This window comes from Buteo buteo, chromosome 19 (genome assembly GCF_964188355.1).
Source record: "Buteo buteo chromosome 19, bButBut1.hap1.1, whole genome shotgun sequence".
NCBI lineage: Eukaryota > Metazoa > Chordata > Aves > Accipitriformes > Accipitridae > Buteo > Buteo buteo.
The window spans coordinates 23,720,878-23,748,626 of NC_134189.1; the positions used below are offsets into that span (position 1 = coordinate 23,720,878).

At 47.9% G+C, this 27,749-nt stretch overlaps 1 protein-coding gene across 1 annotated transcript in view; it reads right to left on the reverse strand.

Annotated features, from left to right (window-relative positions):
* Nucleotides 1-24,729, reverse strand: part of ARHGEF5 (Rho guanine nucleotide exchange factor 5) — a 36,986-nt gene extending 12,257 nt beyond the window's left edge. The window contains exons 1-2 of the mRNA XM_075051680.1: nt 24,606-24,729; nt 1,374-4,968 (exon numbers count right to left, since the gene is read on the reverse strand). Coding sequence (XP_074907781.1) covers nt 1,374-4,956 — 3,583 coding nt within the window. The 5' untranslated portion in view covers nt 4,957-4,968; nt 24,606-24,729. The remainder of the gene's footprint in view (nt 1-1,373; nt 4,969-24,605) is intronic.
* Between the last annotated feature and the right edge of the window lie 3,020 nt (nt 24,730-27,749).

Genomic DNA, 27,749 nt, shown 5'->3' on the forward strand with positions numbered 1-27,749 from the left:
CTCTCGGTGACTTCTGGGGCAGAAATGCTGGACATCCAACAGTCACTTCTGTGAAGAGTCTCAGAAGGGATGTAACACTGTAATCCAATTCTCACATTTATGTACTATGTGAGCATTCACAAACTGCTGTTTGAGTCATCTCCCGTTTATGTAAAATGGGGAAAGTGTGGATTTTTCTTTTGTTTTGTGAGGGATTTAATCAAATAAGGTGTGAAGAAATTCTATATAAAATTCACTGAAAGCAGAAGAAGGAAGAAAGCCCAAAGACTGAGCTGCAAGAATGGGTCAGGGGAAAGACAGTACTGTTGCCTTGAATGTTTTAGAATTTGGAACCAAGAATTTACAGGTCAAACACATGAACAAATCTTGACTCGAGTGCTGCCAAACCTTTTACATCCCTCCATGCTCCCCTCCTTTTCCTCTGTGCCAAAAATCCAGCATGTTGTGGAGCTTGGAAAATAAACTAAGAACTGAGAAGCAGCAAGTATGTTTAAAGGTCATGTAAGATATAATAAAGAACAGACATGTATCTTGACAGTAAGTACTATCTGAATGAGCTGCATTACAGGAGATGCATGTTTTTCTTTTGTGACATCAGCAATTTGGCTTCTGTGCAAGTTGGGACCTTGGATTTGACAGATTTGCATTCTTATCTGTAATCTCAAATCCTACATTCTCAGGAAGATCATCCCTTTCAGAAGGTCAGATTGGAACCTAAAGGTGTTGGTTGCAAAATAAAGGGAGGTAGCAAACACACAAGGAACTAAAACATGTAGTAACAGATACCTGCTACTGAGGATGTGCGCATACGTTTTCCTCACTGCTTGGAAATGGGCTGCTACAAGTGCAGCAGAATGCAACGGCCATGTGATGGCAGCAGAGATGACAAGCAGCAGCTCTGCACTGAGCCCCACCAAGAAACTCATTCCTGCAGGTAGGCCAAAACAGCCTGCATTACTGAAGAAGGGTGACAGATGACTAAACATGGAGAAGGGACAAGAAGAGAAAGGGGATGCGAAGTCGAGGGGCGAGGGATCTGTGAAGTGAGATAAGCTCTCTGTTGCAGGTGTTAGTGTGAAATGAGGGGACTGAGCCCCAGAGCGCAGCCCTACTCAGGAGAACAAGCAGGATGCACTGGTTCCAGGGCAGCAGAGAGATGCTGGGGGAGAGCTGGGAGGGGGGAGCTTGGGGCAGGACAGCAAGGGGGCTACAGGGCTGGAGCAAGGAGCATTACCACAAAGGCACAAGAGCAACACCGAGCTCTCAGCTCTCATGCTTCTGTCACACTGCCTGTTTAATTTAATCCTACATTTTTGGTATCTGCAATAAGGCGGGGTTGGGGACAGAGGGGGGAAATGGAGGAGAGGACTCACCCTGCAAGATATCTGGTAGTAGTGATGCCCTCTTCAGGCCCTGACGGTGCCAGTCCTTGCTTTTTACTCGGCGTTTAATTGGGTTTTCTTGAATGGCTGCTGGCTCCTGAGCAACTACCCTGATTGTTTTTTTGTCTGGCCAACTTGATGATTTTTCCAAGGGTAAATGTCTGGGCATTTCCTCCTTTGGCTGAGCTACAAAGTGGTGTTGTCCTCCTTCTCCTTCCAGCCTTTGCTTGACCCTCCTCTCACCTTCTGTTTTCTCCGTGATTGCCAATGGAGCTTGGATGTTCTTTGTGTCCATACCAAAGATGCCTGCCTGTTGCTCCCATCGTAGCTCCCCTGAGACCTCCTCCTCTTGGCAGGTCGTTCTGGTGGTTGGCGGTGATGGAGGGCTGAGCTGGAAGAAGTGGATTGGATTGGTGAATGCTAGCATTGGAAGTGGCTCTGCAGAGTCTCTACTCTTGGAGTCTGTGGATGTTATCAGGCCTTCCAGTGAGGGCCAAGAAGGGTGGTCAGGTGAGGATTTTCCACACTGTATATCCATGTGCTGGTCCGCTCTTTCAGGGCTGGTGTCAGAGCAGCCAGCCAACGCTTCACTTCCAACAGCAGAAAAGCTTTTGGCCAACAAACTGACCCCTGAGTCATCAGAAGTCTCTGTATCATGGGTACCTGAGTCACCAAGATCCCACTCTCTAGTTACTGGAACAAGGTCATCTTTCTCTGCTACATCTTCTCCATCAGAAGCAGAGGCCACAGTGTTAGAATCAGACACAGAGGCAGCAGTCCAGAGAGGATGGCTTATAGTAGAGTGAATGGCTAGTAACTTATTATTGTCCACACCACAGTTGAGATGTGGTCTGGAGTAGAGTGCAGGAGCCAGCGGCTGGTAACTTTCAAGGGCTGGAGGTTGAGCAAGGTGACTTGAATTAAGTGCAGCAGCCTGAGCGTGACTGGGGCTTTGGACATGGGAAGGAGGATGAGGAAGCTGTTTGGCATCAGGCTCAGACACCAGAGGTAGGCTTGAGTGGGACACATGGGGCAGAGGTTGTTCTTGCTGGTTCTCAGAAAGGACCGTATCTTCTTCAGAGGGCCAAGTTAGGGTGCTCAGGACACTGGAGATTCTGGATCCAGGCTCTTTTTGGTTTAAACTGTGGTCAGACTGATCAAGTAAAGGCATTTGTTGTGCTTCATGATCCACATTTGGTCTCATTTCTTTTCCTTGGATAATGGCACTTTTTTCAGGGGGGGGTTGCTGAATTGTCTCTGGGTGGTTCAGGGGAGTGGAAGTCCTGCCTGGTGTTTGGGGGGGTTCCAGAGGCCCTGCAATGACAGCCACAGTCTGCCTATCCTCAGGAAGGCTCCCCCCTAGAGGAAGGCAGCTCGTGTATATTACAGAGAAAGAAGATGGGCCACTAAGGTCTTCATGAAAACCTTCCTCAGAAGTAAGGAGTTCATGGGAAGTGTTGGCCTCCCCCGGATCAGTACTTACAATAGCAGTTTCCCCTGATGTTTGGTGCTGCACGTGTAGAGAAGCAGCCTGGCTAGCTGGCTTCTTTACAGAGTCTAGCAGTTTGTTCAGGCTGGCACCAGGACAGTCCTCAGGGGCCACAGAGGCTGTTCCATTAGCACCTTCTTGCAGTGGGCCAGATGTCGAAGCCACAGAGGTGAGCTCTGAGGGTAAAGCTGGAATGAAGTGCTGAAGCTCAGCTTTTCCCAGATTTTCTGTAATGAGATGAGGATCTATGGGATCAGGTGGCTCCAAGTTCTTGGTACCAGAGGAAGGGTGTGCTGGAACAGAAGCCTCTGGGTTCTCTGCGCTAGAAGGTGCTGCCACTCCTCCATGGAGCGGTGCATCTCTTTTATCAAACCTCTGGACAGCCTTTCCATGCCCATCACTGTGCTCATCCTCCCTGCCCAGTCTTATCTTGTCATCCCAGTCAGCTTCTCCAATGTCCTGACCACCGATGGAAAAGCGGCCAGAGTCTTCTAGGTCTTCTGCCTGGTCAGAGATATGGCATGTGTGTGGAGGGACCACTGGAGTTTCACCCGCTGGGTTCAGGTTATTTGAGGACAGAGGGCTGACAGTGGGTTGCTGACATCCAGAACCTGCTTCTGTGACATGAGCTTTCAGCACTACATCCTCACCAGGATGCTGATCCACAGAGACAGGTTCCTCAGGAGGAAATGCTGATCCCATTTGCTCAGCCAAAAAAACAGTCTCCAGACCACACAAGTCCACACTATGCCTGGGAACAGAAGATATCTCTGACCTGAAAGCTGAAAGCTCTGTCAGAGCCTCCAGGTTGAGCTCTTCCTCCAGTTTGAGTTCTTCCCTCTGCAGTTGTTGTTCCTGCTCATTTTGTTCCTTGTTTTTCTGATCTTTGGGCTCCAAAGATTTTCCTTCTTCCAGCAGATTCTGCTCTTTGCACTCTTTCTTCTCCTCTTCCAGCTGAAGTTCAGACACTGCCTCCTCTTGTGCTGGTTTCTTATGCTGTTTAGCAGTATCCTTTACTTGGAAGGCACTCTCTACTGGAGAGGCAGGTCTATCCTCTGTTTTTCTGTGATCATCTTCAAGATGAAGGTGTTTGGAAGTGGGTGAGTTTTCTTTAGGAACTATTACTGTTCCCTGGTCTTTGACCATGCTGCTATTCCTTGTTTCACGAGCTGCGATGTTTCCTTCTGCTTGTAGTGAAGTTATTTGGCTGTCATCTATTAAGGTGGAAGACAACTGATGGGAAGAGGAAGACTCTATATTCTCTTCCAAACCCTGGAGTGCTCTTATGCTTTCCTTAGCATCTTCAGAAGTGTAAGGTTTAGCCATATCCTCTACTGCTTCCTCTGAGGTAGGCTGCTCATCAGTTGCTGGTGCCACTTTTTTGCTGCTTTGCTTCTGTGCTGCACCAGCATCAACCTCCTGCAAAGAATCTGTGGAGATCTTATCCAGAAATGGTTCAGCCTTATAATGCCCCTCTGAAACAGTTTTACACACCAAGAAGCACTTAGGTGTCTCTCTCTGAGAGGAAACGGCATCAGCCAAAGGAGATTTCGGATGCTGGGCCTGAGGGTCTGAGCCATGAAAAGCCAGTTCTGCCTGGCAGTGAGGAAACTCGGTGCTGAGGTCCACAGCCTGCAGGATGGCACTGCCAGGGGCTGGCCCATCCTGGACTGTGCTGAGAGAGGAAGAGTCCTGGTTGCTTTCCAGGTCAACCAGCTCTACCTGCTTAAGTTTCAGTGAACAATCCAGTCCACCCTCCTCTAAAAGCATTTCTCCTTCCAATTCTGAGAGTCCCTTTTGAGGCTCTGCATCACCTTGCTCTTGTTCCAGTCCTGCTGGCACTTTTTCCACAGGGTTAGAGGGTCTGCCCAGCATCTCTGCTGCTTTCCCTGGAGTAGAAAGGCAATCCTTGGGAGTGCTGAGCTCTGCTCCCTTTGCAGAGTCAGACAGGCTGGTGCTCATTTCGGCTGATGTGTGAGAGGCATGATGCTCTCTTTCGACTGCTGTGGAATCCCAAGCTTCCCCAGTGGTGCTGCTGGCTTCTGGGGGAGTGGTATTTCCCTCACTGGTTTCTTCAGACTCCATCAGTGACACATCCTGATAAAGAAAAATGCAATTTTCTGTTACTAGTGCAGAATGATATGGTGGATCTAATTGGCTTAAGAGACTTTTAAAAACAGGTACTAATGCAGCTGAGAAAAAAAATCCAAAAATACATACTTAGTGGGTGATAAGAGTTGGGAGATAAGTAACAAGACTGAGAGTAGGCAAACACCCAATGTAAGCTTGCAGTATGAGACTAACACCAAAATAAAACTACTAGTGTCTTTTTAGTTTTACATGCAAATCCACAAAGTGACTTTGGTCAAAGAGCAGAGATGCTGACCTCTCTGTAACGGCTGCAGTGCAACTTATGAAAAGTGCTGGCCATGGCTAGCTATCTCAACCCCAAAAGAGGATACCAGAAGGCATTCAGAGAACAAGAAAATCATCAAAATCTCCATTAATTTTTGTGGGCCATGTTGGACAAATACTCATGACCTCTTCTAGTGGCTAGCTGAGTCTTAAAGATCTCTTTGATTTCAACAGGGAAAGGCCTGTACTTTGGAGCTGATGGCTCTCTTTACAGATCTCTGTGTATGTATGTGCAACACAGGGCCTTATTGCAACTGATCACACGAATTGATTAACAAGACATAGGAATGTAAGAATTTGATTAACAGATAACTAGGACATGACACAAGACATGAGATATCTGAAGGCTCTAAACCACATGGGTTTAGAAGAGTACCTCCAGTGTGTGTGGAGGTATCTATAGACTACAAAGAGAAACGGTATCATCATTCGGTCTACCCTTTTAGGTAGACTTTTAGAGGGGGGGGTAGGGGGAAGTCATCTCAGGATTGTTGGACAGTTTCCCAACGGATATAGTGGAATTTCCCATCCATTATTGCATTTGCAGTTCAGACATGACAAAGCGCTAGGGAATGTATGTTTGGGATATGTCTGTGAAAAGGAGGGTAGAATCTGATTCACCGCTTTTTTCTTTCTGGCTTCTACCTATCCCATGACCCACAATCCCTACCTTAAAAGACATGAGAAAGAGACAAACCTTAGTGGCTCCCCTCCCTTTTCTTCTGCCTTTAGGACACTTTCTCTAGTGTTCCAGCCTGTCTTATCTATTCCCTACCCCCTGCTTTTCAGAAATGGCTTATAAATTGCTGCTTTGGGCTGCTTCACATACACTGGCTACCCTTGCAGTCGTACCAGAGCTTGTAATTTAGCCCTGAAGGATCTGCTGCAATGTGCAGCCACAGTCGGACTTCCCCCTGAATAAAGCTTCAGTGTTCTCCTCCTTCATCCTATCTTACAGATGTCAAAGTTTCCAGACACGAATGTGTACTCCTGCATCTTTTGGTCAGAGAAACCATTCCCCATTTCTTCAGGTAAAAGCCTGCTTGCTGTTTAGTGGCAAAAAATGCCCCAAGGCCTGGCTCTGGGCTGTTCACAAAGCTCGTGCAAAAAGCATTCCTCTTCTTGCTCAAAACAGACAGATAAAGTGTATAGATTTGATTTTCTCTGGCATTCCTAATTTCCCTACAATTTTAAGAAGAGCGTTTTTTCCAGAGTTTCAACTGCTGTTGCGGGGTGTCTGTGATAATTTCAACTTGGGACACTCACAAACAGAGAAAGGAAATCTTTGAAATCAGTGGTGATTTCCTTGTGCTGGAGTGGCTCTATAGTCACAAGTAACTTTCTGATCCCACACAGAAAGTAAAAGCAATAAGGGCTTGATTACATCTGGACTAATTGTTCCAGTTAACTCCATGGCCAGGGCACGCCTGACCTGAAAGCTGGTTTAGCTTATATTTTCCCTTACGTCAAGTGAAACAGAACACCTGCCCTGAAAGCAATGAGTCCATGCTCTGGAGTTAGAACTGAAGCATTATATACACCTTAATCATGGGGACTGTCATCATCTTACAGCTTTTTAAAAAATGGGGAAAAAATTGAGTTAACTAATTGAGTTAACTCATCAGTTAACTTAGTTCCTGTGTATTTTTTCTCAGGTAATCTTTAATTCTTGTTTATATTGAAGAGAGATTATCTTTCTTACAAAACCAGGCCAAAACTGGGATTATTCAGCAATTTGGATTTCCCCCCCGCAAGCAGCGAGTCGTTTTAAGTAGTTATAATTTCAACAAACATTATGTTTCAAAGAGATGTCCACTCAGAAAGTTCCCACGGGGCTTCTCCCACGTCTTACTGCTGTCAGCTAATAGTAAACTACTTTGGTGCTGCTAAACCGTCTGTTGAAACTGTTGCACATGGGAAGGTACAGGACTGTAAGGAAGAAGCTCCAGCACAGAAAAGAGAGCTTGGCAGCGCACAGAAAGCAGCAGGGTTACAAACTTGTAAGCAGCCACCTTGTCCAAAGCAGGATCAACTTGCATCATTCCCGATAAGTACATCTACCCCTTCTTTAACAAAGGTTCCACGATCACATCAGATCACTCTTGTGCTACACTGCTCTTAGGTCTTCCAGCTACCTAACTTGAGTCTCCCCTGCTACATGACTAGAAAAGTATTACTTCTCACACCTAATACAGACAGTTTTCAAAAACGGGCTCCCCAGGAGCAGAGAGAGTGTTCAGGGAGACAGGTGGTCTTGGACACAAGCTGGAAGAACTCTGCTCACTGTGCTGTTACAGATGTACACAACACTGAATTTCCTCTCACTAAGCTCAAAGACCCACTTTCCACTTCCCTGGCTCTGTTACAAGGGATTTGGACAGGTGAAAGGACAAGTTTAAAGCTGCATTTGGAGCAGTTCCATGATGATACTGGGAGACAGGGTAGAGGGAGGTACACAGCAGATCAACACTGGAAGCTGCCAAGTGAGTTTTGTCTCATCATATTACTGCCAGGTGTTTTGCACACCTCAGGGAGAGCAAGAGAAGCTTTGGGAAGTGAGGCAGGAGAAGGGACAGGCAAACTTTCTGCAGAGACAGCGGGGGAGAACTTATGCATCTCGTCAGGGAAACAGTTAAGCTCCTGCTTGAAGGCTGTTGCAATGCAGTGAAAGATGCCGATGTCTCTGCAATAAGAATTTCAGGGAGATGGGAGAGGAAATAATAAAACAAGACTGACTACGCCTGTAGCTTTCACATACAGAGAAGCTATGTACAAGAGCCCAGTAGTTACTGGAAGAGATTGCCTGTGGAACACTGCCATGTTATGCTCCCACTGCAGGTCAGCTTGGTTTTCCACCAGAGGAGGGCCCAGGAGACCCCCAGGAGCTGGGCTAGCCAAAGCAAACTTTCAATTAGCATTTGCAGTAGGGCCAATAACGTGACAGACAAGCATACAGGAGCCTATCTGGCAAGCATCAGCTTCTAGCAGGCTCCACAAACTCTCCCAGAAGCTTCACTGTTACCACTGTTGGGGCTTACTGATCTTCCACATGTCTCTGGATCAGATGCTGAGCTTGCCATCACTCCCTCATATGCTCTGACTCTATTTGTGAAATGAGGTGATTTGATGGCTGCTGTTGAGATAAAGCTAGCCACGCTCTTCTCCCAAGAGGGCCTAGAAATCCAGGACTTGAGCTCACAGGCACCTAACTCGTAGGTGACTCTGGGTGCACAAACTCACTGCAAGCTGGAACCGTGAGAGGGTGCTGCTGGCCACACACCAGCATGAAAACAAAGGGGCAGTGCTTGGTCATACTGCAGTAGGGAGCATAAAATTTGAGAGAGGGGAAGGGTGTGGAAGGCGGTCAGATAAGCAAAACAGGACAGCAGTGAAAGCATTAGTGGACAAAGCAACGCCTGCGACGATGCACGCATCCATCCACAGCTTTCCCACATTACAAAAGGCGATGTGAATGTCATGCTTCCTTCCAGTGCGGGTTAATTCACCTGGACGGAGATGACAAACACTTCTGGTTTTAAACAGAAAGTACCTCACCTTCCCTCCCCCCCTCCTCCAACAAACAAGAAAGGAGAAATAACAAGTGCTATCAAGCACAGACAAGCCCTTCAGCTAGCCAGGAAACAACGCAACACAGAATTAAGCAGAGCCCTGAGATCCTCCTCCTCCAAAACCGGGGAGAGACCTAGCTTTCCGTGTGCCATCTTCCCCCTCCTCGCACGGTGCCGGGTACCTCCCGGCCAGCCTTGGCCCCAGCGCCCGCGGCGGGTCTGGCCACGCTCCCCATCCCGCTCCCTCTGCCGCGGGCACCGGGGCGGCCCACACGCCCAGGCTGCTGCAAACACGCTCCCAGCAGAGAAAGCCCGGCCCTGCAACGATGGGCTGGGCCCGGCCACCGCGCCGGAGCCGTACCGGCAGCCAGAGACGCTCCACAGCCCACTGGGCTGCCGGTCGGTGCACCGGGGGTCCTCTCCCCGGCTCTCCTCCTTTTCACCGACGCAGCAGCGAGAGCTTCTGGCCATGAGAGGAGAAAGACAGCCGCAGCAACCTTTGAGCAGCGTGGACAATGACACTGGTTCTCTTGTTAAAGAATCCCAAGCAATCCATTGCTTGGCCATATCTTTGCCGGCGTGGCCGCAGCTTGGTGCAGAAATGCCAACGCCAGCTTTAAGTGCTGCGGCTCAGGCAGGGAAGAGGTCCATGTAAGCTGCAACACCCACCCAAAGGGCAACAAGGCTGCCCCGAGCCCCTTCTTGCTATTTCAGCTCAGCTTTATCATCTCCGTCACACAGTTCAGATACACTTTAAAAGCAGTTGGGTCAGCGGGGGCTAGCTCAGAGCCTGCCTTTCTCCGTACAAAATCCAGAGCTCACCGTGCAGGAGAATTGCCACCAGAGTTACCACCTCTCCCAGGAGGTCACGCTCTTTCAGTTCGGGGAGACACGCAGGAAAGTGCAACCACTCCAACGCAAAGCCTGCCCTACCGCAAGTCTCAGTTTTTATTTTGATACAGCTACTCGTGCCATGCTTAGGCCTGCATGGCCTTTCTCAGCTGGATGCCTCCTCCACGTGAGAGATGCCCACTGCACGTATTCCTCTGCAAAGGAACGGTTACCAACCTTCACGCACCGCCCCTGGGCTGCTCTATCGCTGTACAGCCCATCGAGAGAGGTGAAGGAGTGGGGTCAAAACTCTCGAGCTCAGGAAGAGATTACAGGGTGCTAGAGATAAGAATGAAGGAGGGAAATAATGTTACGTGAAGACAGCTTTGAGGGTACAGAGAGCAGACAGAGCTTGCTGAAGGAAAGAACACAAAGATTAAGAAAAGCAATCTAAATAGGTACGTGCCAAAATAGTGTAGAATCTACTGCTGTGCTAAAGGGTCTACATCTGTTAGTATTCTGGGAACTAGGAGCCACTTCAAATGTTTTAGGCAGGGGAGAAAAAAACCAAACTTGTCAATAGTACCTGATCTCCTGGAAAAGGCATCTGAACTTCTCCTGAAGCTTGGGAAAAGTGATCGAGACCTCCTGGTCACACTGGTGCAGACAGTTTGCCTGAGTTTTAACACTCCCAGTAGCATCTTACTAGCTTTCACTCATGGTAGGCACACTCAAGATATACTAAACCTATTAATTATCTAATGATTCACTAATTGAGAAAAAAATAAGGATACCTTTCCTACATTTGTTTCTATTTCAGTAGATTATAATACTTATTGCTAACAAAGAAAAAAAGCACCAAAGAAACATCAATTTGGGTAGAACAAAATTTCATCTTGGAAATTACTACTGAACATTTGCCAAACAGCGAGTGAAGACCGTGGCTTGGATTGCACACTGCATTTCCCAGAGATGCAATAAAAATGATTCAGTCTTAAGATAAAATGGGGTCACCTGTATATCAAAAAAACTGGTTCACTTTAAGGACAGCTTAAGTTCTATATTCATAAAAGCAATGGATGAGCCTTGATAATCTGCAGTCTTCTAGTACAGGAACAAACAAGAATGGTGTATGGTTCTCACTGCTGTAGCTTAGTAGAAAGACTATTGACAGTACTGGGCAGACTGAAGAAGAATTCCCGCAGTGAAAGCAATGTACAAAGTTACTGCAAGTTGCTCTGTGCAGGTCTCTCTACAAACTCTGGGGATGGAGAGATGACTGCAGAAACATCTGAGGCACAAAAGGAGGCAAGGACTTCCGAGATGTATGCTATGATTTTTTTTATGGAGTGTAGGCTGCTAGCAGCATGCTATACACAGTCCTAGATAGCAGGTTTGCTATAAACTAGAGGAGTTCCCAGTTTCTCTTTGAACAGAGTGATTCAGGACCTAGATGGGAGAGCTACTCCAGTTAGCAGCAGAAATTTCATAGTCTCTTACTATGTTACAGAAGCATGAGCCAGAATCCCACGCTGCTGTTTTTGAGTCTCAGATTAAAGAATGCTAATGTTTGCACCAAACCATTTTGACAGATGCAAATGCCATTAAAACATCAAAGGGCTTGGAAACACACTTGAAAGCTTGGCCTTGCCCAGACTGCACAGCGGAACCATTGCTGAGCACAGTTGTTGTCACGTTACCTGTACCAGTCCTGAGCACAGTTAAGCTACAGACAGATAAGGATGAACAACATTGAGCAAACTGAGCCAGGACAAACTGTCCACCCCTGCAGAAAGGGCCTCTGAAGTTAGCCTGTCCGATGTTCTTCGCAAACACCTAATATAACCTCTTTCACAGCCAGACCAAGTTCCACCTTGAAAACTAAGATTTCTTGCTGCCATCACAGATAGCTGTCAGAGCCCTACAGGACAGAAGATACAAAGTTGGAACATTTTAGCAGTATGGGACAACTGATAAGCTATACAGCAAAATACACCCATCCCTAAATATACTGGCAAAATGCCACTTTTGTATCAATAGGTAAAGCATATCCAATGCAACCAAAACAATTCCTAAAATACCAACAAAACTGCACTTGTATGTCATACCACACTAACGACTTCTACCAGCACAACTTCATCAGCCATAACCACTATACCTACAGCAGAAACCTGTGCCATGTATCTGGCTTCAATATTGTCAGTACCATCAACTAGAGATAACAATAAAAAATTGTGGGTATCAACATACCATGAGATAGCAACAACAACAAGAAAAAATTAAAATCTTGAACACGGTTGTCCTCATTTTGTACTTTTAGAATGCATGTTTTCAGCCTTAGCTCCCCACAGCATTTCTAATTACTTTATGACTCCAATAATGAGATTTATTAAAAGAAAAGTGAAACAAAATGTTACGAGACTTGTATCATAATCAAAAATACGTGGCAATACTGTAACAGTGATGCAGCTTTGTACTGAAAACTACAGATAAAGGAAAAAAAAAAAACCAAGAGAAGTCCATCCAAAAGGGATGTAGGGATATGTGTGGGGAAAACAGATTTTGGTACAACCCTCCCCTAACCCAGCTTTTCAGGGAACAAACCGTTCTTTCCTGGAAATTTAACTGGTGTGCTTAGATCGAAGAATCTAACAAGCACAATGAGGCATGTTTGCTGTTGGGAGAAAAATGTATTAGATATAAATAAAATGTTATAAGAAATGTAAATGTGGGAAAGCACCAGCAAGGACCCTTTCCCTCTCCCCGTGGAAAAATAGCTTCACACACCCAAAGCCACAGGAATTGTGTGGGTGCTGAATAGGAAGGTACTAATGCAAACACATGGAAAACTTGTTGTTACTCACGGTCTAACGCCTGCATGGCCAACTGGCATAGGTTTATTGTGCGCATCACAATATTTTCTGTTTTTCATATAGTCCCACTTCCTAGAATCATGTGGTTATGTGAGAATTTTGGCTTACAATTAAAAAAAGCACGTCTGGCCTTTAATGGGTGTGCAAAAGGCCTGAAAAATAAAGTGTGGCTCAAAAATTAGGTCTTGCTGTTTGGGTTTATCTTCATTTTTTAAACCAAAATGTTAAGCCTTAACTTGTGACTAACGAGAGCAAGGGCAACTCCCTCTTCCCCCTCTCCCCGACTACTGTTTTTCAGCAGCTGGGACTGATGACACTGAACTTGTTTGCAGAGTATTTAGACCTGATCCAGTGAGCTCCACAAACTACCAGAAACTAGAAGACTGGCAGAGAAATATGCTGTGCCACAACTGGGTTAATAAAGATGAATAATCAAATTCATCAAGTCCAATTTAGGTATTTGCAGATATTCTGCAAAGTTCATCTGTTTATGGTCCAGTCCTAAAAAGATGTAGAGCTCCTTCAACTCCTTCTGCTGCTGCTGACTGTACAGACCACCCAACACCACCCACAATTGGGTCCTAATAAATTTCGATTAAGACTTGACGCGGCACCCTGAAATCCAGAACAGATTAAGGCAATACGCATCCAGGTTGCTGCCATCTTCTCCCATGTGCCAGTGCGCACGTGACCATACGTGAGCCAGCTCAGGGAGTTATCTAGCCAAAAAAACAACCCAGAAGCAGAAAGATGTGAGCAGCCGTAAAGGTGTGACATGGCCGGGGGGCGGGGGGGGTGGTAAATATGACAGCTCCCTGCGGTAGCTGTACGTGCCGATGTACAAGCTGTAGAAGCAGCTGCAAGGAGTGGATAGGAACAAGAGGCTGGGCGATGGGCCGAAGAGCGGTAAAGGAGAAACCTGGACTTAGACCTAAGTTATAGGGAAACCACACCCAGGACCTACAAGCACATCCCCGACGCTCCAGCGTAGGTGTCTGGCCGCGTGTGACTGCCAAGCACTTCAAACACAGAAGCAGGTGCACCCTCGCCAGCCCACGCAGAGCAGAAGCACGGGAGCAGGGAAATTTTACATTTTCAGTACTGGCCCTCTGCGTAGTAACACGTTTGCTACCCTTCCAGGTTAGAAGCAGGCGCTACAGGAAGCGGGATATTCTAATTGGATTTAGAACCATTTCCAAAGGAGCCATTACTTTATGGTTTCATTCTTCCTTGCCTCATTATTGCCGCTGACTCTGCTGTTCCCGTGAACCCAAACGCAGCTTTCTCTTCTCAGCAAAGGACTGGGTCTAAGAGGACGTTCCATGGCAGCCAGATGAACTCAAAGAAGCCAGCCCCCTGTGAGCAACTCTGAAAACAAGTAACAACATGAAGGAGATGCTAGGGAAAGCCCTGGAAACCTCCTCAAACCCTCTGCAAAGTCTAGCATGAAAATACTCCAAATGGAAGGGGAGAGGAAGGCATTTTTATGACACTGCCTTTCAGAATGAGCGGTGAAAAGTTGTATAAATCAGGGTTTTAAATGGTGTAACTGATATACATCAATCTTATAAAATGCTTTTTATAACTAGCTTCACCAATTACCACTACCTTATTTCAAAGTTTATAGTAGTAATTACAGCTCATAGATGTTGTAGTTAAGATTCAGCATTAGTTCCTAATACTGTAATTAACACAGCATATTATAAAAATTAAAAAAAAAAAAAAAAAAAGGTAGAGCCCTACAGGTCCAACCTTAAAAAAAAAAAGAAATAGCACAGCCAGATCAACAATACTGATATTCTCTAATTCAGCAATATGTCCCCTTATTTGTCAACAGGCAAAAATTATGCCCGCATACATTCACGTGTAGTCCAGCTCCAAGTCTGTATTAACTTAAAACATAGATTTCATACCAGCTTAGAAATACCACTAGCATTTCTATGATGTACTAATAACAATATTTTTCCATTTTAATAATTAAATGAGTTTCAACGCATAAGAAACAATTACAGGTATTTTAATCCTTCCTCCCTCCATTTTCATTTTTCTGCATATGAATGAGGGGGCAGAGTCTGCTTCCCACCACCACCCTTCAAGATTTCCTAAAGTAGTATTCCTTGATGGCTCCATGGCTCTTCAGACATTAGCCGAGCAATTAAAATCCTGAGATTGCCCTTTGGCAGTCTTTGAAGACATAGACTCTGACTCTTGACTGGCCTACGGCTTCCTTTTCCTCAACCCTGTGACATGTAAAACTACCTCTCTCTTTCCCCTCCCAGGTCCCACCCTATCAGATGGCGATGCAGAGGACTAAAATAAGGTCTGTGTGCCTTGAATTCACCCCAAACTCATGACTTCAGTGTGCTAGTGAGAAAGTAGAACATGAGCCAATTTAACTCCTAACAGTCACCGTGACTAATAGCGTAATACAGACCCGATACAATTTCCTTTACCTCTTTCATGACACGATCGCAAAATAATGCCAGCTCCAGCTTCAGGAATGCAAAGTCCTTGGTACACTCACATCCACCGACCTATGCGAGCATGCATGCTATATTCTAATTGAAGTTGTGCATACTTTAGCATGAATGAGAAACTTCCCCTGGGAAGCCATAGGCACCAGTTAAATGAAATCTAAGACTCAGCTCGCTGTCTTTCCCATTACCTGCAACATGCTTTGATCAGTGGGGCATAAACAAACACATAAACATCCCATCTCTCCCAAGTTCAATGAGATACAGCAGAGTTCCTCCAGTTCAGCCTCACAGATGGCTCTCAGTTGTAACTTCTGACACTGCCCATCAAACTCACCTAAACAAGTTTATCGGACTTGGCACACGGCAAAATGCTTTGCTGCGCTTAAAAAAAAAAAAAAAAATCACTACAGGCAACAGCAAAGAGTACAATCTGGTATGATCGCTGTAGTTCAGGAAAGCTAACAGCAATAGAGGTGCCTGAAGGGGGAAGGATCGGGAGGGTACCAGGAAAGGGAGAGGGGGTCAGTGGACCATGCCCAAGAGGGACGGAAGAGTCAGAGCTCTCCTTCTTAGAGTCTTCTTCCCAAATGCCCTCCTGTATGGAAAACGGGTCTTCGGTCATACCTCTGCCAGACTGGTGCACTTGAGGAACCCGGCTTTCAGCACAAACGTTTGCTGGCTTTTATTGAACCCAGCACCCCGCCTCTTCCATGTGTGACAGCCAGCCGGGCAGCACATGAGCAGACAGGCAGGGGCACAAAACGAGCAACTTTTGCAAGTCCCCAGCTCAACGGGACAGTAGAGCTGCAAGTGAGGCGGAGAGCTGAGGACAAGACAAGCGAGGTCTCACCCTTGCAGCCGGCTGAGCGAGAGGCTGAGGCAGTGGTCCTTGCCTAAGAAGGGCAGCAAAGCAGGAGGGTTTAACAACCCGAGTCCACCTACTGGTTTATGAGCAACGGCTCTGCCTTTGCTTGGTGGCAGATCCTGCAGTGCTGACAGTTGTATCTGGTACGACTCGCTGCCACAAGGCTGTTGAAGCGAAGAAGAGAGGCACTTGTCTTGATGTGACAAATCTACTCTGTCACCCTTGGCAGCGCTTTGCACAGGAGGTATGACAGTGATCACGGTAGATCGGCTCCCAAGAAGCAATCGCATTAAAGAAGGTGCGATTACAGCTATACCCACGGCAGGCGATATCAGCATTACAGCTTTTGTTGCACATGTGGGAAACACCCTGCACTCCAAACTTTCGGCTATGCCTGCTCTACTAGCGTTTACCCTAACAGAGGGCGATAAGGATGCACCCATAGGACTGCTGCTTCAAGTCTTGCCTCTACTAACAGCTACAGCTTATGAACAGTTAAACACAGTTGCGGTCACCTAGGAATTTCAAGCTAGTGGGTCCACAAAGGATAACTGTTATCATCAGTGACATAATACAGGCTGAATTGGGAACATGCATGTTAGGATACTAGGAGCTCTCCTTCCTTCATTTCCCCACTGCAGTCACTCATTAAAAGTAGGATCTACAGAAGGCTTAGATTATAACTAGGTTTTTTTCAAGGCAACCAAGAACTGTGCCTTCATCCCCAGACCTCATCCAGCACACTCACCAGTTCCTAATTCTGGCAGTTTCCAGCAGTTTCTGCCAGTCTGAGGGTCATTTGTGTGACTGAGGTAATAGTAACCCCTCCCACCTCAGAGACTTACTCTGAGGATTAGTCAGGGAGTGGCTGCTCAGTACACTGAATATGCAAAGCCCTGCTATAAACTCTGTATCTGATTGCAACTGTAAGCAAAGTCTTATTTAAGCAATCCCTTCACCAACAAAAATATATTGACTGCTCAGTCTGTTCACTCCTTCTGTGTCTTTTGCCTCCAAGCTCTTCCAGATACAAAACACGTTACTAAAATATTTTCCTTCTGTGCTGCAGAGTTGTTTAGTACAAACAATAGACACATCTTTCACACAAAGTAGTGTCCATAATTAGTTGTTTTAGTTCATTCTCGACCAGTGTTACTCTGGTATCATACTTCTTGTACTGTAGGGATCTCACTGCCCAGTCAATGAAAGCCCCCTGTCCCATAATGTCACATACATCAGATATTCACAGTTGTCTATTTCTCACTGTGTCCACATTCAGCTGAGATGCTTTCTGCACTTCCATCAACTTTATGAGCTTAAGACATACAGCATCAGGTATTTCTTGCTACCTCCAAGCACAAAACTGTATCTCTCTACCAAACCATTCTTTAAAACCAAGTTGGTGTTTTTGCACGTGCTTACCTCAACACTTCTGTATTTAGGTCCTGTGTCTGTTAGTACTTTTTTTATTATTTAAATGCATTTTGTTTACCCTTTTCCATTGTCACAACCAAACTTTGTACAATGCCATCTTTTAAATTAACTTTTCAAAGGCAACCTCCTAGTAAAACATAATACATTTCAGGGCAGATTTTCTTCCATACTGCCTTGCTGAACTTGAGATTTCTGTTCATGCCAGTTTTCATTCCACATGCAATGCAGCACATCTCATCTTTTCTTGTTCTTGTTTAGAGTCATTTTGCTACAACTATAAGAGTCAGAGTCAATCCATTTTTCCCCTTTTACACTCAGAAGCCTATTTTCATGCCTTTGGTATCACTATTATTACACACTCAGCAGCTGAATAGGTAAAAATGACACTGTACAGAACAAAGGAAAAATGTCTTTGGTATGTTTGATAACAGCCATTGGGCAGCTCAGCTGTCGTGAATTTTCTATACATGCAGCCACAATTTTAGGCTGCTTTTTATGGCCCTGACCCTCCCTTGTGACTGGTCAGAGCACACACTACAGTGACATAACTTGCATGCCTGGCCTTGCTCTTCCAGGATAAGGCACATTTCATTGCTCCAGCATACGTCCAAATTGCTCATCTTCCTTTCTCTGCACCTCTCTGAAATGAAACAGCTCGGTTTACTCATTGCGCAGGGACAGGAAGATAAGGTGGGCTGCACGAGCAATGTCAGAGGAAGACTCCCTTCCCAGGTGGCACAGGAGTCAGACCGAAATGAGCAGTGTTGAGCCTGTGCCTACAGGTATAGCTTCCCTCTTCAGTCCCCTCCCTGTGCACTAAGAGAACATTCGCTCTTCCCAGTGGAGCCCAGGGATGAGGAGGAGAGCGACAGTGTAGTAATGTAGCTCCCATCCTTCAACACAGCACCAGATGTTGTTAAGAAATTACTGGGCGACTTGAGGGGTAAACCTATCTCTCTCAGTCACTTGCACATTTAGGAAAACACACCATGACCCATAATTTGCTATAAAAATAGGGATACTCCCACTTCTTTTTGCCTGTCTCCCCACAGCATCCTCTCTCTGCTCCATGGTTTGTCACACCATAGAGTCTTGACGGGGTTGGGTGCTGTATTAAGCTTTCTCAGTGCTACCCCCACTGCCCATCCTGAACCTCTTCTGGCCTATACACAAAACATGCCTTTCCAGGAGAAAACACCTTTCCTGGGGAGGGTTAAAGAAGGGAGACAGAAGTACATCATTCTAAAAACACCCATAAGATGCATCAGCTATATTGTACTCAGATGTAAGCCTGAAATATCTCCAGGCACAAAGTGAGTTACAGAAAAAGAGAGATGCAGAGAAGCAACAAACAATGGGAAGAGTTATTTGAGCCATCTGCAATACCAACAATCAGGACCGAATCCTCACCATTCTAAATACTGTGCAGTGAGACACTGTCCCTGTCCTGCAGGGCTGGCAGTATACTCGGAACATCTCTTCTCCTACAAAGCCAGCAACAGAGGGGAAATAGATACACACCGCACCTTCTCAACTTCACTGCTATCAACCTGACAGTCCTCGCCTGTAAAAACAGATAGTGATCTCGGAGTACTTCAGAAAGGAGATTGACTCGAATGTTGCAGCTAGATTACATTTCATAGGTCTAGAGTTACCCTCGGACGCCTGCATTATGGAATACCTACAGTAAAATTTCTGCGTCTGAACAGAAGCTCAGGCTTAATGCATGACAAAAGGATTTTACCTGGAGACTAGGCCCACTAAAGACACAGCTACAGCATCAGGGCTTTGCTAGGTGCTGGTATAGCTATGGCATTCTTCCTTCTCCTATGAAATGAAGTATACCAGCAAAGCTATACTCTTACTGGTGTTCTCTTTCAAAGTTTCCGCTAGCACCTCCTCACAGGACAAGAATCTGTAGTAAAGACATAAGGGCCCAGTTAAGATTTATGCTATTCAAAGAATATATGTAGGCACTTTTGATCATTACACCTGTAAATTTTTGTGAGTATAAAGCACACACACACCATAAAGCTTACACGTGCTTATTTTTTGTAGCTGCCCAGCAACACTGTGGGCAAAGTATCTTCTTCCTGCTGCCCCTCCTCCCACTAGTGGTGTACCTGTTAGTTTAACCCTGATCTGGGCATCTATTTTTATTAAAAGCGAATATGCAAGCATAGCCATTGCAGCCACCTTGCGGCAGCTGTGAACAACGAGCACGTCCAACAGGTTACAGGTCTGCTTGTAACCCAGCCTTGCGCCACACGTCCCTGATTATCTCCGGGCTTCTGCGATCTGAACGAATCATGCCCTGACACGACCAGGATCCTAATCCCCTCCCTCTAGAGGGCTGTATTTTGGATCCATAAACTCTACTGTTGGATTCGTCAATGAAGCAGCAGCTGTTCCTCACCTCTTCTCCAGTCACACCCTGTGCAAGGCTGGGTCTGCTCACCAGCGTATGACTCTGCTCTGCCCACGGCTGGCACATTCAGGGGACCACCAAGCTTGTGGATCCTACTGGGCACCACGTCAGCCTGACGCAGGTAAGGATTTGGGAAGTTTTGTGTATGATCAGCAGCAGGAACTCCAGTGCTGAACGCACTCTGAGCACCAGCAAGGCCATGGGCAGCGGACCTCACATGCTGAGCACCTGCGTGCAGCTAGATGTTCAGTTTGAGACTACAAAGAGGTAGTCTGACATCTGAACGTCGCACACTTCTACGTGACTTACTGCAAATAGGATACATTCTCAGGAAGCTAATTTATGGCCAGCTCTGCTTTAACACAGTATTCTCTGAGCAGCAGGTTCATGCGCTTCCTCCCACTTCAGTTCACTTCTTGTATACTATCCAATTACAATTTCTATAGCCACTCCTCCCCAACCTCTTCTAGCATCAGAACACCCTCTATTTTGTATACATTTACATATGTGTGTCTATTTACATACGTACATTTGTACACGTCATGGTAATCAACTTCCCCCCTTCTAAATTTTTCCCACTATCAAAACCAATAGCCCTCCCCGTGACCCTGTACTGAACTTGCACTAAAGTCATGGGAATTTCTTCTTTGACTTCATCTAGCTGTAATCCAACTCCCAAACCATGAGTTCAAAACGAGTCTCCACCACAGGCTCAGTTCCATGTTCCCTGCAGTGTTCAGCATCGCACTTGAAGGAATGGCGTTTAAAACAATAGATGGGGAATGGATATTGTCCCAGCAAACTAATTCCACTAGAAGAGCAAGAAAGCTGGAGTCGCTTGTTAATGGAAGAGACAAGATTAATGAAGCCTTCCCAAAAAGGTACCCCACCTTGCTCAGGCACCGAAAACCACTGAGAACTTCACATCTAGAATGCACAAATACATTAGCTGGCAACTTTTCTGCACTGCTGAACCTTTCGTAGGTATCAGTACGTCACAGCCAAAGCACAGACCTTCTTTGTACTTTAAATGCTCTTCCCCACACAAAGCCTAACTCCAACACACGCTTCCTGACGAAAGACACAAACGCAGCTGACCTAAACCCAGTCTTGGCTAAACCCAGTTCTCCCAAGTCACACAACAGAATTAACCTGGGCTACTGAGCAAATCAGGGCATCTATTCTCACACATCCACTGCAAAGGGAAGGTGAAAAAATACATTAGCTTCCATTAAGATTTAAGGTACGGTGTGCTTGTGACAATTCCTGTATCTCAAGCCTTAGTTTCACAAGCCCTTCAGCTTGCCAAAAGGAGTCCCATCCTCTGCCCTGCTTATTCCCACCCCCACACTGCCCTTTCTCTTCTGGCAGTATAGGCATGCCTGTGGTCTCACAACGCACCAGAGCAGGGAAACCACGTGGATGACGACATGTAGGCACGACAGCTTCTTTCAATGGCAGTGCCCACCGAGAGGATCTGTGCGACCACAGCCTGTTTATTCAAGCGCAGAAATGTAGGAACTGAAAGTACAATTCCCTCTTGCGTCTAATCCGGCACAGGCATGGGGTCACTATTGAAAGAGGTAGCCCCTTTTCACGTTTCTCATGCCCAGTGGCATGCTACTCTTCCACATCAGACCTAGCACCACCTGGCCACAGAGCAGGCTGATGGAACTTCCAGATCCCAAAGTCATAATTTTTTGTTTAGGGAAGGGGGTTAATTTTCAGTTGGAGCAGTGACTGAACTGATTTGAGGCCACTTGATCACTAGATCCAATCCAATCAGAGCAGCAGGAGCTTGCAGTCAGGACTGGATGAGAACTGGATCATTCCTTCAGCAGCAGCCTGTAGTTATGCTGGATTAACCACCACATGAAGCCATACTCCGAGCAACGCAACTTATTCAATTACATTTCTCAGAAAGCCCTGTATGCGCACAGACACCGCAGCCAGGCGCACTTAGCTGCTGCTCTAAATCATACCAGTTGCCCTATGACTACAGCTCCACAATTGCCTCTTCCCAGAAGCAAGAGGTTAGCACGGGTAACAGCTGTAAGCTTGCGGTACAATAGGCCATCTTTCTGCTGGAATGTGTCATCCTGGCAGCAACAGGCTCTGTAATCTGGCATGAAAATTTGTAGCAAGACTTTGTGGTTAGGAACCAGGCTGGACAGATTGAGATAAGAAATCAGCGAGCGTAATCAGCCATTGGAATAATTTACCTGGGGAACCAGTGCAGTCTATCACTGGGTATCTTGAAATCAAGACCGGGTACTTTTCTAATAGAATTTTGGATTCAATGCAGTGATAACCAGCTGGGAATGTAAATACCAGCCAGGGGTCAGAATAAGGCATCTGTCCCCAAATGGCTGATAACAGCAACATCAACTGTACGATCACCTCACAGAAGAGGGAAACAATTTCTCTCCGTATAGCCCAAGTGCTGAAACAACAGAGCACAACTACGCTTGCACTGAAGACACTTCGAAGTACTTCATTAAAAGATACACAACCAGAGTTCAGTGGGGAGCTGCAAAGCTGAAAGGAATTACAAAAGTTGTCAGGCATGACTACTGAAATAAGCTAGCTATGTATAATTTAGTTAAGCAGTAACTATGTAGCCAACATCAAACTGGAAAGAAACCAGATGACAGAAAGCATAATAATTCTTAGAATCAAATATTCATGGGGAAAAAAATTGATTCCAATTATGAATTTGAAATCCCTTGCAGGTTGTTTCTTAAATTTTGCCTGGAATAACCATGGAGAGTGAACATAATTTGCATGAGTACAAACTAATTAAATAAACCAGCCCACTTTAAACCAGACTCCAAAGTGCAGTACATTAAAAAAAACCAAAACTATAGCAAAATTTGGCTCTTTAACTCTATAAAGCACTTGAAACAAGTGAACTGTAAGAAAGGAGAAGACACAATAGAACAGGAGCAAGAACATCTATCTAAAGTTAAGAGGATGAAATAGAAGTCCCAGGGAACAGACTCTTACTGGCAAAACCTATCAGGATGCACAAGAAGTTCCCAGAAGAAGCATTTGAGTCCCGCTGTTTCAGACAGCGGGAACAGGGGGCTTCAGCAGGAGCACCAAGCTCAAGCCTAGTCGCCTGTTGTCACTAGCAATTACACCGTATAACTCCCCTCACAGATTTATCAAGATCACTAGGCTACTATACAGACAGTACAGTACAAATGCTGCCCTCAATCATGAGTTGGCAAAATGAGATTCTACACAGAAGCCAGCTGAGCTTTTCCAAATATTGGCAGTAATTGAGAATTAAGAACTCAGATTTGGTACAACTTTGAGCCTGATTTATGGATGCCTCCTCCTCACCCAATTCGGTCGCAGTTCTGAAATCTGGGTCACCCATATATTATTCCTCCAAAGCAAGCCACCTCCCTCCCGTGCAACCCTTTCAAAGGACTCTGCCCTTATCCAAGCCATCTCCACCAAGCCATTTTAGGTTACGAGAAACTCCAAAGGCTCAGAGAATCAGGTCACAAAACTCCAACACCATGTTACAGATGTGGCTTGGTCAGAGAGGAATGGGCACGCAGCTCAAGGAGAGGCATCCACATCCAACAGCTCCTTAGCAAAGTCTGCAACAAGTCAGCGCAGAGGAGTTGAACTCAGATCTCCTTCCCTGCCCCTGTACTCCCTACCAGGGTTGATCCAGGTCTTATCCAACCTCTGGGAATAAACAAAGCATCGAGCGCAAGGATAACATGGGTGCTGGCGGGGGGGGGGGTGGGGGAGGATGTGTCAGGGCAGAGCCGTGGGAGCTCGAAAGCCCCTCCGGCAGGTTGTTTGGGGCGCAGAGGTTGCCATCAGAGCTGCTGCAGCGGCTGGGGCTCCGAAGCGGCTGCGGGAAGGAGACGGGAAGCGAGCAGCACGCAGGTATCTCGCCTTTCGTTCCTCTGCCTTTCCTCCGTGACAGGCCGTAAAAGTCACGAGGCGCCAGCCAGCAGAGTGCCAGCAGGAAAACAACAAGGTGTCCAGAGTTCATCCCAGCACAGCCCTGAGACTCGCGAACCCTGGCCCGGCGGGAGCCGAGAAAAAAAAAAACCCCAGCGAACACCGTGGGATCTGGCTCCTGCGTGGGAGGCACCGCTGCTGCGGGAAGAGGCTCCCCGGCTGCTGCTGCCGCCAGCTGAGCCTGCGACCGGGCCTCTGCTCCGGGCCCTACCTGCAGGAGGAGGAGGAGGAGGAGGAAGGGGGGAACGGGCGCTGCCGGCGGGGCGCCGAGCCCGGCCGTCCCGCACAGGCCGCCGCCAAGGCTGCGGCCCCCCCGGGGCCTGCGGAGAGGCGTCCCCTTCGCCGCCCCCGCTCCGGGAGGCGGCGGTCCGCCGGGGCTCAGACCGCCGCCGTTCCCCCCTCACGCACACACCCCCACCCACCCCCCAACCCCCGGCGGGAGCGGGTCCCCGGGGCGGCGGGTCCCGGCGGCGGCGGCGGCGGCGGCCCTCCCCGCGCCCCCACACCTGTGCGCCGCGGGCCCGGCCCCGCGGTAGGAGCGCAGCAGGCCCGCCGTCCCGCCTCGGGAGGGGCGAGCGCTCCCTTCCCCGGAGATCCCTCCTCCTCCTCCCCGTTCCCCCCCTCGGGTCCTAAAATGGTGGAGCCCTCCCTCTCCTTCTTCCCGCCTCGCTTCCCCGAGCCTGCCCGCCGCCCGGGCTCCCCTCCCCGGTGAGGGGGACAGCAGCCGGCCCGCCCGGCCCGGCCCGGGCTCCGCCGGGGACCCGGCGCCAGGCCCGCGCCTCACCCCGCCTTCTGCCCGGCAACACGGCAACGCCGCTCCCGCCGGGCCGGGCCGGGCCGGGCCGCCCTTACCTGCGCCGGCCTCTCATCGCCGAGGCCGGCTCCGGCTCCGGCTCCGGCTCCGCTCCGTTCCTCCCCGGCCGCGCCGCTACCTCGGCGGCCCCCCCGCCGCCGCTCGTCAGCCGGCCGCCGTCTCCCCGCCGCCCGCGGGGCCGCAGGTATGTCATGAGTGCCGAGGCTCTCCCAGGTGAGCCGGGCACACCTACAGGAAGGCAGGCGGGCCGCCCTGATTGGCGTGCGGGGCTCAGCCCGGCCGGCAGCGGGGCCGCGCTCCGACGGCGCCGGGGTAGGGCGCAGCCGCCGCTGAAGGGGCCGCCGGGGGACGCGGCGCGGCCGGACACCGACCCGGCTCCCGGGCACCGACCCGGCTCCTGGGCACCGACCCGGCTCCCGGGCACCGACCCGGCTCCCGGGCACGGCCGGCCGCAGGCCCCCGCCCCGATCCGTCCGAGCGTGAGGTGTTTTGCTCTTCCTTTTTTGATTGCAACGGGGGTAATCGCTGCGTCTCCCCCGGGTTTGGCGGCGGGGAAAGGCGCTTAGCGCTCGGTTGCTTTGCCTCCAGGGCGCAAAAGCAGAGCGGGGACACCTGGCCCGCCGATCCGGGACTGGCTCAAGAAACAGAAGAGCTTTTTATATGTTTGGTTTTTTTTTTAATTTTTGTCTTCGTTACCTGAGTCTCCTGTTTTCCCGCTCCTTCAGGTAACTCCTTAACTTTGCCTGCGCGAACCCTCCTGCTTTGTATCTCCTCCCAACAGGCAGCCGGGGTTTTAAGGAAAAGCGCCGGGTGTTGGGAGAATCGTCCTCGCTACACGTGGCGGGGCTTTGCCTCCGCAGCAGCAGACCTCAAGGGTCCCAAGATTACGTCGGAGATCGTCAAATAAATGTAAATGAATTAAACACCTGGATTCACAAGAATTCGAGCGGGATGCGGGCAGAAAAAGCTCTGTAGGTTGTGTTAAAAATCTGAATCCACAGCTACCATTCTCAAGCATCCTGTCTCTCCTAGGTACACAGGTAAATATCCTGAGGAGCCCTGCCTGCATCAAAGCTTTCTCTGGTTGCTGTGGTCTGTTGTGGACTGAAAGGGGACAGCATATCCCTTCCCAGTAAAGGAAATTCTGTCCCTGTCTGCCAGCCCGACTGTAGCGATAGGGGCAGAGAGCCTGTAGGGAAACTTGCCCCACGTAGGAGAGTGGAACAGAGCTTGGCAGAGAAAAGACTTAAATAAAGGGAAAGAAGGGGAAGGCGTCTAGGTACCAGACAACATGTGCTTGGGAGTAGCAGGGCAAAGGGAAACCCTGACACAGCTGATTAGTGTGACCATAAAAGAAGGGGCAAATTCAGAAATTCTGGGGTTTTCATTCAATGGCAAAATAAACAAGAGTAGGTTGCTTGATTCTCCACTGCCCCAGTTTTATTATTTGCGGCATAGATGCCTGGACTTGCTTAAAGGAGTACAGGATTTATGTGAGAATGCACTTTACCGCAGTATAGATCTTTGCTCACAAAGAATGCAAGGTGAGCAAAGAATTATGCTACACAGGTGACTAAGGCATTACCTATATTATATTTTCTGTCTCCTCAAATTGATACCCAGTGCCAACTCTTTGCTGAGTCTTTTTTTCCTAATCATTTCATGAGGCTTGCAGGTGTATATCCTCCAGGATGTGCTCTGAAGAGTTCAGCAAAAGAGAAGAGGGAGCGTGACCCCACCACTGGAGAAGCCCTGTAGCCCACATCCAGGCAATCCTCAGCCCTCCCTTCCCTGCATGACCCATGCGGGGTCTCCCAGGCAGGAAGACTCACTCCAGAAGCGGCACACTGAAAGCTCTACCCAGCCAGCAACAAAATCATACTCGTGCTTGCTACTGCTTTCTGATTCAATTAATGCTTTTATGCATTTGTGTGGTGAATTATTTCATCATAGTGGATCAGCTTCTGCAGTTGAGATTCCTATTCCACATCACTGCATTTACAGTCAACAGAGAGGAAAGGGATGCTTCAAATTCCTACAAGCGAAGAGACTGGGGAAATGAACTCTGGATCATGTCTCTCTCGGGTTGGTGCTCAGACCTCTGGGACATTACATAAATAGGCGATGCCTCTTCCTAGTGCATTTTATAAATTCCTAGCAACTGGCAGCGGGCTGGAGTTGGGCATCCTGACTGGAAAACAGCACCTCTGTCATCCAGAAAAGGACAGCACATTGTCTAAGAAGGGCTTAACCTTTACCCCTTTGCTTGGCACCTCCAGCAGCTGCAGAGGCAGCTTTCTATTTGCTTTTATGAATCATATCCTGAGGTACCTCGCTTTCCCTGCCCGTTGCACAGAAAGTTTCAGTGCCTAACTATTCTTCATGCATTACATATGGTGAAGAAGTGCCTAAAAGTTATAATGTGGAGCTCTTGGTATCGCAATATCTATATCCTTCTGTGGGCCAAGCTCTCCTTCCCTAACTCGGTGGGCACTGGGCTCCTAATTTCTGTGTGGACCCATGCAAAATTACTGCACTGCCATTCAGGTGCTTCTGCCTGTGGCGTGGAGGAAAGGTCAACGAAGAATAGGTGTGCTATAGAATCACTGAGGCTGGCCGATACCTCTGGAGATCTGGCTTAGAGCAGGGTCAGCTGCAGCAGGCTGCCCAGGACTGTGTCCAGTTAGGTTTTTAATATCTCCACAGATGGAGACTCCACAATCTCTGGGCAGCCTGGGCTAGCTGAACCACCATCATGGTAAAAGAAAGGGGTTTCTTATGTTTAGAACATCTGCACATCTGGAGTGCTGCACAGTGTGAGCAAGAGAGGTCCTGTCCCATGCTGGGAATACCCCCCCTTTTCCTTTAGGAAGGTGAGCTACAGGGAGTCAATGTTTTTTGGCCAGTAGATCCCACAACACAGGCGTCCTCTCCCAGCGAGTCGAGATCCAGCATCAGTGGGAAGCGATACAGAGAGAAGCACATCATCCTCATCAACATCCCATCCAGCTCAAGTCCTGTGTTGTCTTGTCTTCGCCGCTCCATAGCAGACATTATTCTGGGTTTAACTTCTATTATATGCAAAACACACAGCTGTAAACGTAAAAAGCCAGGCAGACAGCGGGACAGAACCTCGCAGTTCTAGTAACTCTTAGTTAAGCTGCTGACACGTCAGAATTACT